The sequence below is a fragment of the Grampus griseus genome (genome assembly GCF_964374135.1).
Source record: "Grampus griseus genome assembly, chromosome: 2".
Classification (NCBI taxonomy): domain Eukaryota; kingdom Metazoa; phylum Chordata; class Mammalia; order Artiodactyla; family Delphinidae; genus Grampus; species Grampus griseus.
Genome location: NC_139018.1, coordinates 176840190 through 176853702, shown reverse-complemented (window position 1 = coordinate 176853702; position 13513 = coordinate 176840190). Strand labels below are relative to the sequence as shown.

The following is a 13513-nucleotide window of genomic DNA, read 5'->3' as shown; positions in this document are numbered from 1 at the left end:
TTGGACCTCCTAGGCTATGGTAAAGAAATGAATTTTATTCTAAGCAAGGTGGAAAGCAAGGGAGTAGTGCTGTGACTTGATATTCTTTTAAAGAGACTCATTTGTGTAGCAAATGGCCCGTGAGAAGCAGAAGCAAGAGGGTGCTTATTCTCTTACAGTGGCCTAGATGAGGGGTGCTGGTGGCGCTGACTGTGGTGGCAGTCATGGCTGGTGGGAAGTTGGCAGATCCAGGAGACGCTTTGAGGGTAGAGCTAACAGCACATAGGTTGTGTGTGGAGGATAAGGGAAGAGAGCAGTCAGGATAAGTTCAGGTCTCTGGCATGAGCAGCTGGGTGAATGGTGGTGCCGTAACTGAGATGTGGAAGTTTGAGATGAGAACAGGTTTAGGCAGAGGAATAGGGAACCAAGAGTTCTGCTTAGACGTAAGACCTGTCTTTCAGACAACCAGTGGACATCGTGGTCACTGGCATTTAGGTGGCGTTTAAAGTCATGGGATTAGAGCAATCACTACAGGAAAAACTGGATAGAAAAGGGCTGATGATTGAACGCTGGGGCACTCCAGCAATCAGAAGTCAGCAGAAAGAGGAGTGCCAGCAAGTAAGGCTGCGAAAGATACGCCAGGGAGAGAGGAGGTGCCGGGAGTGTTCAGTGTCCTGCAGGCCACGTGAACCAAGTGTTTAAAGGAAGAAGGCGGTCGGCCACATCAAATGCTGCAAGGGGTCAAATGAGAAAAGGACGTTGGATTTGACAAGGCACAGGCTTTGGTAGTCTTGAAAAGAATAGTTTCCATGGAGTGGTGGGAACAAAAGTCTAATCAGAGTAGTTTGAAGAAAATTTTGAGATAAAGTGGAAACAACTTATATGGACAACTCTTTGTGACAGTTTTGAGAGAGTAGAGAAACTAGGTGGCTACTGGAGGAGGTGTGGGCTGGAGGGCAGGTTGTTTGGTTGGGCGGGTGGGTGTTTAATGAGACGGACAATAATTTTGGTGGGCTTTGAAGCTGACTGGTGTAATCCAGAAGAGAGGGCACATGATTTTTCAGTGAATGAGAAGGGATGGGATCCCGGGAACTAGACAAAGGGGGGCCTCAGACGGCAGCCGGGATGGTTCACCTGTTGTAACAGGAGTGAAGGCAAAGCCTAAGGATACAGATGTGGGTGGGCTGGGAACCCTGTCAGTGGGATGATCAGGAGTTCTTGCCAGGTTGTTTCGGGTTTTCTCAATATAGAGCTAGATCATCAGCTGAGGTAGAGGAGCTTTAAGATGACGGAATAAATAGTCATCTCAGACTGGAAAAAAAGGTAGTCACTGGGGAAATACGGGATTGGGGAGCAGGGCTGGATTGGGGAGCAGGGCTAAGTGTCCACATGCGTCTCATAAGCATAAATTTAAAATGGGACTAGTGTTCATGGTTGTATGTCATTTATCCAACCACCTATAGCTGCTGGGTCCCAGGCACAGAGCAACCAGATTGTTTAACTTAGAGCCTAGATTTCCTTATTCTAAAACGGGAATGATACCTGCTTCAGGGGCTAATATTAAGAACTAAAAAAATTAAGGAAAGAACTTTGGCGTAGTATTTGAGTAGGGCTTTAAAATTTACAACTCTATCACAAAATCTTGGGCTTATATACCGCTAGTCTTATAGATAGAACTTAAATAGCTCAACTTTGAGAGTTGCAGGAAATTCGCTAATCTTAAACCTGTGGGGAGAGATTTGGCTTTTTATATATCATCAGCTGATATTTCTGCTGTAATAGTTTTCCAGAAAAACGTAGAAATATGATCAGAAGAGAATATACTCTGACATTTTTCCTTGAATTTCAGAGGCAAGTGCAAAAACCTGTGATGGCGTACAGTGTGCTTTTGAGGAACTTGTTGAAAAGATCATTCAGACGCCTGGACTGTGGGAAAGTGAGAACCAGAATAAAGGAGTCAAACTGACACACAGGGAAGAAGGGCAAGGGGGAGGGCCCTGTGGTGGTTACTGCTCTGTGTTATGAACTCTGGGGAGCTCCATCTCTTGCATATTTGATCGGATAACGTCATCTTTCTGTATATAAACTCTTCAACTGCTATTTTAGGGTCCTTGCAGTTTGCACATATTTGTTTTGTATCATGGCAGTAAATACTTGCGAGAAATCCCACTTATCGACTGTTTCCAGGTAAAACATTATGGTAAGCATGCATAGTTTGCAATCTGCAGTTTTTTATGTAACATAAAATAGGTGTACCTTTATAAGTACATTTGATTTTATGATTTACATTCATCATGTGATTTTTTAAAAATCCACTTATCTAGTGTATGTTGATACAAGGTCTATTTCTGGTGTCCTTTTCATTTAAATACTCATCAATTACTGAATTAATTGGTATGTAGAACTCCTAGGACCACTGAGAGACATACAGGTATCATCAAACCTGGCAAATTTCCCTTCAGAAATAACAAAGAGCATGATTCCATAACTTTTCTAGGATGTTTGCTGATGGATTCTCTTTTAGTACTAAGCAAATTTCTCTTTACAGGATGTAGTCCAGGCCAATTTATAATTAAATCTCTGTTTGTTCTGATGATGCTTCTAAAATAGCATCGATATGTTAAAGAAGTTTGGTCTTACTTTTAATTTAGTTCACAAGTAGCTCAGTTGCTTAACTGGAGTTTTAATTCTGTGATATGTACATGGGATTCATGACCCTTTGTGCAGCATTTTTGCTTATGTGGTATTTGACAGGATGGCAATAAGGTTTCTCCCCATTTTGTTTTCAGAAGGACAGGAATGGTGTGTTTACGTAACTCATGTAGTACTTTGACCACTTTTAGAAACAACACCTTTTTCCATAAATGTTGGTGGTGTTTGTGCAAGCACTTCAGTCGTAGCTTGTGTAATGTTAATGAATATCTGTATCTTATGACTTCCATAAATGGCTAGTTGATACTCAAAAGCCTACTTCTGTGTTTTGAGGGTTGGGGGAAAAGACACTAAATTATAATTTGAGAAAGGCATATTGCTTCCAGATTTTGATGTGTGTGGGAAAATACTGTTGCAATGAAAATCTTGGTAATTTACTGTAACAAGTAGCCAATAGTTTATCAAAACCAACTTGTACAGACTAATAAATCTTCTCCACAGTATTCAGTTTTCTAACCTCTTGCTGTTGTACACTGTATATTTTTTCACTCATATATTTAATTTACATTGATCTCTGCTATTTTAAGCCTCCAGATAAGTAATTTGTCCTTTCAGGCAGGTTACTCTAATACCCCTCAGTAAGATTAATAAGAAATATTAATTTCTAGGCAGTTTGTTCTCTGTATACAGGTGCAAATGATAAACATTTTTGTGGGTCACCTTTGCAATATATGTGATAATGGGCTGAAATGTACATCTTCACATAAGAAAACCTTACATTCTACGTGGTTCACACTTGTTAGACTACATTACATTTGATTAAAGGTTTTCTGCATTATGTATGTTTTTACTAAATATGAAACATATACTACTTTAATGTTGGAGAAAGATAGCTAACACATGTACTTAACGACTTGTTGTTACATTAAAACTGTAGATTTGTATATTTATGTAGTTTCTGTATTGACATTTCTGTTTATTGCTTTTTGCTCCTTGAACTATATAATACTCTTTCTGTGCATTGGATTGTCTTGATTTGGTCAGAATTTGGATACATATGAGTCACTTAACTTTTAACAACTAATTTTGTTTGATTTATATTGTAACCTTTATAGTTTTTAAATAAATATAGCCTGCTTTCCCTAGATGCATTTGTGCAGGAAGTATTATACATTTCCCTATTACTCTCATCAGCTGAGGAAGTCCTGAATACAGTGTTATTCCCATTGTCACTATTTTGTTGCAAGCTTCTTGTTTCATAGTGTAGGTTTTCTAAGTGAAGTAGTAGTGATATCTAAAATTAGTCACTTAACAGGATTTTGTCAGTTCTTCATTTCTCAGTCATTTGTAGTAGTTTTAAAGTGCCTTTTGCAGATGGAGAAAATCAGAACAATTAGAATATAGTGTTTTGAGTCTGGGAGTACTGAGACAGACCTAAACAAAAAAATAACTTCAATTTATATTAACAGTAATAGTTAACATTTATTGAAAGCTTACTGGGTGTCAGGTCCAGTTCTAAGTGCTGGATTATGTCATTAAACCTCACAGCAACCTTAAGAGATTGGTTGGTACTGCCATTATGCCCATTTTAAAGATGAGGATAATGAAACATAGATAGGTTAAGTAACTTCCCAAAGATCACAGAGCTAGTCAGTGATGGAGCTGGATTCCAGTCAAGGCATTTTCACTCCTGAGTCCATACTCTTAACCACCGCTCCCTCTGCTACGGCTAGTTTTTGTTTTAACATAGCAGGTTTATCATTCTTTTGTTATGTGTAATAGAAGATTTTCAGGATTTTTGGTTATAGAGTAAATCCCATTGATGTAAACCAACTGTGTAAATCATTTGACCTAGAAGTTAAGGTAGTAGAGTAGGTGGTCTCTTAGTGAAAATCTTTGACTTAGTAAAGGTACAAAATCAGGAGACTTAGGGCACCTTAATTTCCTATTTGTAATTGGATATGGGAAAAGTTATTAAATCTGGGAACAGCCTTTCAGCTCAAAATTGAAATCTAGGGGATGTTTTCATTTCAAGTACTCAGTTGCCATCTATAAATTCACACTTGGCTTTCTAACTGAATACAGTGAAATTGGACTTGATTTTGATTCATTGTAATTTGCATACTTGAAATATACATGATTACATGATTCTGTTTTAAGTGTGGGATAGCACAAACCTACCTCATATCTATAATGTCTTTAAATACAGTTTAATATATATTTTTTCTAACTGATTTTCAAGTGAACTGGGATAATCCTCCAGATCCAACAGCTTGTAGGTCTTTTCAGTATTCAAGCATTATGCTTCTATATTTTGGGGTCCATTTCATCAGTCATACTTATGAAGTTTTTGCGTCCTTCATTTATTTTCCCTTGTTAGAGATAGGAATAAAAGCATTTAATCAGTTTTAGAAGATATACTAGTTCTGGCCCCAGCTATGCTGAGGGTAATCAACTATAGATTTCATCTTGGGTTTTGTCTGGAAATGTTGAAGGAAGAGAACAGAAAGAAATAAGCTGAGTCAACACTTGGAGCTAAGGAATATAGATTTACCCAGGAATCTCCGTTTTTATTTTTTATTATCATTTTTAATGGGAACATCTATCAGGTTGGAGGAAAAGAAACATGCTCAACTTCTGTTACATTATGGGCTTTAAATTTTACTGTTTGTTGCTAGCTTTTTGTTTCATATTTAGGAATCAGTAACATTTCTGATAGTGGTATAAAGTTTGCTTTAGTGCCTCTTAGTTACAACTGTTTTGTCACAAACGTTTCCAATAGTACTGTGAGCTTCTGTTCTCACAGGAGCTGCCCCCTCACCATCTCTCTCTCACACACAAAAGCAATGTTTCTTTTTCTTTTATTAACCTGATAAACAATAAACTATGTAATTTTATTTGTATTTCTTTGATTACTAGTGTGGTTGGGCACTTTTAATATTTTATTGGATATTTGTATTATTTTCTTTTATTCCTTGTTCCTGTTATGTTGTGCTTGCCCATTTGGCATCCACCTCCCACTTTTTCTTTGGATAACTGCCCTCCATCATCACACATGCAGTTTGGATGGGACTGTCGCACCTTCAGCTCTGGAGCTGACGTGGTTATCTTTAACCAGTGCCACTTCCCCCCAAGTCCCCACAGTAAATGGTTCAGATGAGGCTACTTAGTTATAAGATGTTTGCTGAGGCTTCCTCAGGAACTGCAGAAGAAGACACTTTCTTGGAGATGTGGTGTGATAATTCTGAACTTGCTGCAGCCAGCTTTTCTATTTAAAGGAGCCAGCCTGAGGGCGGTACTAAGAAAATAAAAGTGTGTCCAAGTTGGACCCTTGATGCAATCTGGAGCCCCTGGATCAAACTGGACCTGAAGTTAGCTACACTTCTGGACTTTTCGCTTATGTGAGCCAATAAATTCCCTTTTGGTTTAAGCCAGTTTGAGTTGGATTTTTTTTCTTGTAACCAAATGTATGCTCTGTGAGTGTATATGGTCTTTGTAGGGGCTCTTTGTACATTGAATTCAGTACGTTGATGACTATCACTTGAAAAACCATTATTCTTAAGTAACTTAATATTTTAGTGAGGTTATTTCATATATTTATTTGTGGATATATACATATATATAATTTTAAGGACTCCTTATTTTATAGGGTCTCATGTTTTTTGGTTTAATTTCCTCTGTCATCCCAACACTCACTCTTCCCCTTTCCCACCTGAGATAATCATTGTTACAACCTGGCATGTATACCCTTTCTGTATTTCTCCATGCCTCTTTAATCGTATGCAAGTATGTATATATACATTATTTTACTCTTGTTATTTTACAAGAATGAGATTGTCTGTATAATCATCTCTGCATGTTGCTGTTCTTACCTAACAATAGACTGTGAAAATACCTCTAAGCCAACTTGGATGCATCTATTATCTATTTCAATGATTGTACAATGTTAATATTCCATGGTATGGATTATCACAGTTTATTTAACCATTCTTCTAGGAATGGGCACTTATATTGTTTCCATTTTGGCCTTTGCAGATGGTGCTGCAATAAGTATCCTTGTACACATATCGTTTTGTTTCTATGGGATAGATATTTAAGAGTTGGATCTATGGGCCAAAGAAAGTGTATATATTTTCTAGTTTTGATAGATCTTATAAATTGCTTTCCAAAAATCTGTAACAGGGCTTCCCTGGTGGCGCAGTGGTTGAGAGTCCGCCTGCCAATGCAGGGGACACAGGTTCGTGCTCCGGTCCGGGAGGATCCCGCATGCTGCAGAGCGGCTGGGCCCGTGAGCCATGGCCGCTGAGCCTGCGCGTCCGGAGCCTGTGCTCCGCAGCGGGAGAGGCCACAACAGTGAGAGGCCCGCGTACCGCAAAAAAAAAAACAAAAAAAAAACTGTAACAATTTACATTTCTACTAGCAATATGTAAGGGTATTGTTTTTCCCCCTGCATTCCCCATCAGCAGTAGGAGGTGTTCACAAAATTTAATTTTTGCCACTTTGATGTACATTAGTTTGCATTTTCTGCAGAGCATTTTTTCATGTTTGTAGGCTATTTGGAGTTACTCTTTTTTGAAATGGTTATTCATATCATTTGTCAGTTTTTCTGTTCAATTTTTTTCCTGGTTTTATTATGTTATATGAGCTCTTTGTATAGTACAGATACTAACCCATATATATGTAAGTTTTAAGCATTTTTTTCTAACCCAGTGTTTGTTTTTCAGTTTGTTTATGCTATATTTTTTCTTACAATTTATTTTTTAATATTTTATGCCTTTTGGGTTCCTCGGCTCTTAGACTGTACATGCAATCTCCTTAACCTCTTCTGAGACTTTTGTTTTACTTTTTTCTTTTTAAATCCTTAATAACTTAGAATTCACTTTTGCTTATGACACAAAGTAGGGAGCCATCTTATTTTTCATATGGGTAGCCAGTTGTGTCAGTACTACACATTAAATAAACTTTCTTTACCCCACTTACCCCAATCTTGCCCTAGATAAAATTCCCGTAAGTACTAGAATCTACTTTGGCCTTCTGTTTTGGGCTCTCTTCACCTTAGAAGGTTATGGATTTCAGTGCAATTGGTTTTCTTTAGTCCCGTGTGTTTCATTTATGTTTAAAAAATGTTCTTAGAAGGGCTCTGTGGGTTCCATCAGACTGTAGCAGAGGCCTGGCAAAACAAAGGTTTTGACGTTAGTGGCTCTATAATATGTTCATGGCTGATAAGGAAGTCCTTTCTCACTGTTTTCAATTTGTTTTTTTACATATGATTCTTTCACTTTATCCTTTGCCCATTTTTCCTTTTTGTGGTTCCTTTTTTTAATAGAGGTCTTTTATAAAATGTGATATGGATACTAGTCTTTTGTCACTAATATATATTCCTGAAGTCTTGTCACAATTAGTGGTTTGTCTTTTGAATTTCTTTGAAATAGTGCATAATTAAAATTTTTAAACTCAGAATTTAATCATTTCAGTCTGTAAAAACTAGAATTCTAATTGGAATCACCTGATAAATATTTCTATGTTAATTATGAGAAAACTGATAATTTAATGGTAAGACTTGCCATTAGGAAATGAGATATCTTTCTGTCTATTCAGATTTTATACTGTTTTTATATTTATAGTTTTCTTTACATAGGTCCTGAACCTTCTTTTTCAAAACTATTCCTAAGAACTCGTGTGTGTGTGTGTGTGTGTGTGTGTGTGTAGAGTTGGTCTTCTCATTTCAGAATCTATGAACTTGTTGCTAATAAGGAAAAGCTGTTGACTTTTCTGTCTATCCAGCTGACTAATCAATTTGGTACTTTGGTTTAAAATAAGGTTTCTTGGGACATCCCTGGTGGTGCAGTGGTTAAGAATCCACCTGCCAGTGCAGGGGACATGGGTTCGAGCCCTGGTCCGGGAGGATCCCACATGCCATGGAGCAACTAAGCCCGTGAGCCACAACTACTGAGCCTGCGCTCTAGAGCCCACGAGCCACAACTACTGAAGCCCGTGTGCCTAGAGCCCATGCTCCACAACAAGAGAAGCCACTGCAATGAGAGAAGCCTGCGCACCGCAAGGAAGAGTAGCGCCCATTCACTGCAACTAGAGAAAGCCCAGGCACAGCAACGAAGACCCAACGTAACCAAAAATTAATTAATTAATTAATTAATAAAATAAAATAAAATAAGGTTTCTTTGTTTTCTAGGTAAAATAGAAAAAATGTAATTTGTAATTTTAATACATATATTTATTCAGAGGAAATTACAGCCATCTGTTTTGTTTCTAATATCATTTTGAATCTCTTTTTGACAAAGTGTTTGGAGGGAGCCCCCCATTTCACAACTGCTGTTAGGGTCTGCGGCCTTCCAAAGAGGCAACTAACATGCAGCTAGCTCCTCGACCAGCCCTCCCAGCCTCTCCAAGGCCAGGGGTCTTCTTAGAATTCCACAGGCCGAGCTCTCCCTAGGAGAGCTTTCCACCGCTTTCTGCTTTTTTCTTACGTAGTCATAGTGAGACTTGGCTATTGTTTCTGTTGGTGCTAACCTCATGTTTTGCAAGATTCATAAAATTGGGGATTCTATCTTTTTCTACATGCTGGAATACTTAATTTTAAAAATGGGTATTGCCTGTTTGTTGTAAGTTTCCTAGACTTGGTTCTCAGTTTCTTCAAATTGAAAATGGGATAATAATAGTCTCAATACTTTGTAGGGTTGTTCTGGGCATTAAATGAATTAGGGAGTATAAAGCTTGACAGAGTACACTTCAATAAGCTTAGCTATTATTAGCATATCATGATTATTGGTCTTCTTAGTTTTTCTATTCTTAAGTCAGTTTTTATAATTCACATAGAGAAAACAGTGGGGTTTTTTTCCTTTTGAGATTTAAATTTTTTCTGGAACAAAATTGGGTATACTCATTTGAAAATTATTTTTCTAAGGTTATAGTTTCTCATTCCATACGTGTACATGTGAATTTTCCTTTTTTCTTCTGCAAGCAGTTTGTCTCTTTGGTCTTTTCAACAGGCAAAAACTAGCATAGAAGAGTGAACTGGAAATAAATGATACAGTGATTTCTAAGGAGAGCCAATAAGTGCAAATGAGGCACCTGTTGAGGATGCTGCCAGGTTCCCTGCGTTGTGAAGACCTAGATGTTGACAGCCAACCCCACGTCAGGCTCTAAGGCATCCTGCATGTCCCAGCCTCTGAAGTCTGCACCTGCCACCATGTCAGGAAATAGGACAGGCTCCTGGCCACGAGGCAGCTGTCCTCTTGAGATTCACGTGCCTTTAGCCATATTTCCTTCACTAGGAATTTTAAGCTACTTAAATATTCCTGTGTGTCACACTCATACCACCTTTTTTCGGTTAGAAACACAAACAACATCTAAGTTTTCTCTAAAACAACACTAATAAATCTTGCAGTGCTGGATAGAGAGCATAAATAACCATGTACATTAATAAACATGTCTGTTTACACGTACCTCTTGCACAGTTCACTTTTCATTAATAGAAATACGAATAAATCACTCTTTACAAAATGACTTCAGAGTTATAATACCAGTAGATCTACCAAGCATGAACCTGCTAAGAAAACGTCAAAATTCACTTGCATTCTTTTTAACCTTAAGGTGTTTATCTCACTACGGATGTACAGTCAAGTGTTCAAATTACTTGAATACATATTTTTCTATGTGGTCTTACTATCTATTTTGATATAAGTTCATTTGTTCCTGCATATATTCAATTTTAGGGTTACTTTTTTCATCCCTTTTAATTTAGTCTTGAATAATTAAAACATTTCACATGGCTCAAAAGTCAATACCATATAAAAAGCTAAATCAGACAAGTCACGTTCCCAAACCTATTGACCCCATTGTGATCCTGCCTTCCCCATATGTAGTCGTTATCAATAGGTTCTGGTTTATTCCTCCTATGTTTGTTTTTGCAAAAATTATGCAGTATTCTTTTTTTCCATTTCTTATACAAAAGGTAGCATCTGTAGACACTCGTGAATCTTGCTTTTTTACTTAACAGTGTAACCTGAAAAATCACTCCATGTATCCTCAGTTTGTAGCGTTCTTCCTCTTTTTTTTTTTATGGTTGCAAGTCCTCCATTGTCCTGGGTTGCACAGTTTATTCAACCAGTTGCCTGTGAATGGGCAGTGAATAACCGTATGTGTTGTTTCGTATCTGTGGAGGATAAGTTCCTAAGGCAATTTAAAAAATCTTTATTGAAGTATATTTTACATAAAATAAATTCACCCATTTTAGGACTGTAATTTGATGGGTCTTAATAAATACATACACTTATGTAACCGCTATCACAAGATCTGGAACCTTCCTATTACCAGGACATCCAAAAGTTCCCTTGTGTACAATGTTTGGTCCCCTTCTTCCTCCCATCTCCACTATGCCTGACACTGCCTGGGGCTTCCTCTGTGACCCCCGGCAGAATGGCTCTGGCCTCTTGTATTCTCCACCTGCGAATTCTAGACCTACAGTTTCTCCTCTTTTATCCAATAGAGCCATTCACCTTTTCTCCATTTTGCATAAATCTAGAATAATAATGTTCCTCACTGCTAAGAAGATTTGTTCTTCAATTTCTTTAATATACTTTTAACATGTTTTTGGGAGGACATACAAACAAACTCACGTGCTTGGGGGTACCCTCCTACGCTGGAGCCATTTTTTTAATTGAAGTATAGTTACTGTACATTATTATATAAATTACAGTTGTACAATATAGTAATTCACAATTTTTAAAGGTTATGCTCCATATATAATTATTATAAAATATTGGCTATATTCCCCATATTGTATAGTATATCCTCATAGCTTATTTTATACCTAATAGTATGTACCTTGTAATACCCTACCCTTACACTGCCCCCCCCACTTTTCTCTCCCCACTGGCAACCACTAGTTTGTTCTGTATATCTGTGAGTCTGCTGCTTTTTTGTTATATTCACTAGTTGTATTATTTAGATTCCACATATAAATGAACAGCCATTGTTAACTAGCAAGGTCAACAAGAAATTGTTGATGGGGGGAAACTGTAGAACCAAAGGATGGGTGTTCCCAGTAGGGTCAAATATTTTGGAATCGATATATCAAGGCAAGTGAGCTAGAAAGACAGGCACCAGTGGAGAGATGCTTGCTAGTGAGATTCTGGGAGTAGATCACAGTTACAAACAGGTATGAGTGCCTGATGTGGGGTGAAGAGGCCTAAGTACTAGACGGGTCATGGATGTTTCTTCAATCAATAGATACACAGTTGAATTAGTTCTAGATTCTATTCTGTTCCACAAATGTAGTCCAAATAATGATTTGATTTGCAATATATTTATAAATCGTTTTCCCCCTTGCAATTTTTTTTTAACATCTTATCTCAGCAATCATTTTATCCAGTTACAAAATAAAGTTCTTTGGAATTCTGACAGGAGCCTCGTTATATTTATGTATTAACTTACAAGCTGACATTTTAAAAAGTCTTCCCATCCAGAAACATGGCATATCTTTCCATTTACTGAGTTCTTGCTTTATGTCTTTCAATAAAATTTTAGAATCTCCTTCATATAAACCCCCTAGCTATGTTTGTTAATATATTCCTAGGCATTTTATTCTTACTATAGTATATCATGGGTTTTTTTCTTATTTCTTTTTCTCTGTAATAAAGAAAAATTAGTTTATATGTTTCTTATAAACATCATCTTAATGAATTTATTAATACTAATCTCTTTAGTGTTTCTTATTATCTAGGTTCATAATAATATGTGTGAGTAAAGATAATTTTATCTGATCCTGATTTTATGGCAATAGTTTCAGTATTTTGCCTTTTAATGTACTATTTGCTTTTTTCTTTATTTCAATAAATAGCCTAATTAGAATATTGGTTTACATTCCTACTTTTAATATTTGAATTCAGTCTTATTAGGAATGGCAGCTGAATTTTTTCAATTTTATTTTATTTTTTGCCACCTATTGATACAAGCAAATGGTTTCATTGTTTTGTTTAATGTAGGAATCATGTTGAAGATTTCTTGTTGCAAAACCATCCTTACATACTAGGAATATATCTTACTTGTCTGAATTGTATTTTTTAAAAATATTCTACTGGATTCAACTTACATGTTTGTAGCTCTTGCATCTATAAGCTATCTCAAGGGAATCTTGTAAATTGATCTGTCCTCAGCACCAAGAAAAGGGCAGCTCATGCATACAATTGTGTTTCCCCCTCCACCCTGTAGACTTCTGGCGTCTTTTATGGGAGTGAATTCAGTGAGCACAAGCTGTGTGGCCATCCAGGGAGGCCCTAGCTAGAAAAGTGGCCTATAGTAGATGAGTTTACCATAAATTTTCAAATTTATTGCCATATATAAATAGATGAATATATAAGGTCTCCTAATTTCTTCTGTAGTTGGGGTTTTACCTTGTTTCTTATCCCCTAACTATGTATTGTCATTTTCTCTCTTGTATGGTCAGACTTGTTGGGGTTTAATATGTTTTATTTGTATTTTCAAAGAACAAGATTTTATTTTATCAATATTTTAAATTCTACTTAATAATTTTATCCTTTATTTTTAAAAAAACCTTTTTATTTTGGCATAATTATAGATTTGCAAGAAGTTGCAAAGATAGTACAGAGAGGTCCCATGCACCCTTCACCCAGTCTCCCCCAGTGGTTACATCCTACATGACTATAATATCAAAACCAGGTGATTGACGTTGGTCCAATAGGTGTGTGTATTTCTACATTTTATCACATATGTAGATTAGTGTAACCTCCACCATATTTATGATACAGAATAGTTCCATCACACAAAGCTCTCTCCTGTTCTATCCTCTTATAGTCATGCCTCCCCTTTCCCCCATCATCCCTAACCCCCAGCAACCAGTGTG

The 13513-nt window shown here is 37.0% G+C and overlaps 1 protein-coding gene across 1 annotated transcript in view; it reads left to right on the top strand.

Annotated features, from left to right (window-relative positions):
* RAB18 (RAB18, member RAS oncogene family) overlaps positions 1 to 4806 on the top strand; it is a 34095-nt gene extending 29289 nt beyond the window's left edge. The window contains exon 7 of the mRNA XM_082649104.1: positions 1829 to 4806. Coding sequence (XP_082505230.1) covers positions 1829 to 2004 — 176 coding nt within the window. The 3' untranslated portion in view covers positions 2005 to 4806. The remainder of the gene's footprint in view (positions 1 to 1828) is intronic.
* The last annotated feature ends 8707 nt before the right edge of the window (positions 4807 to 13513 follow it).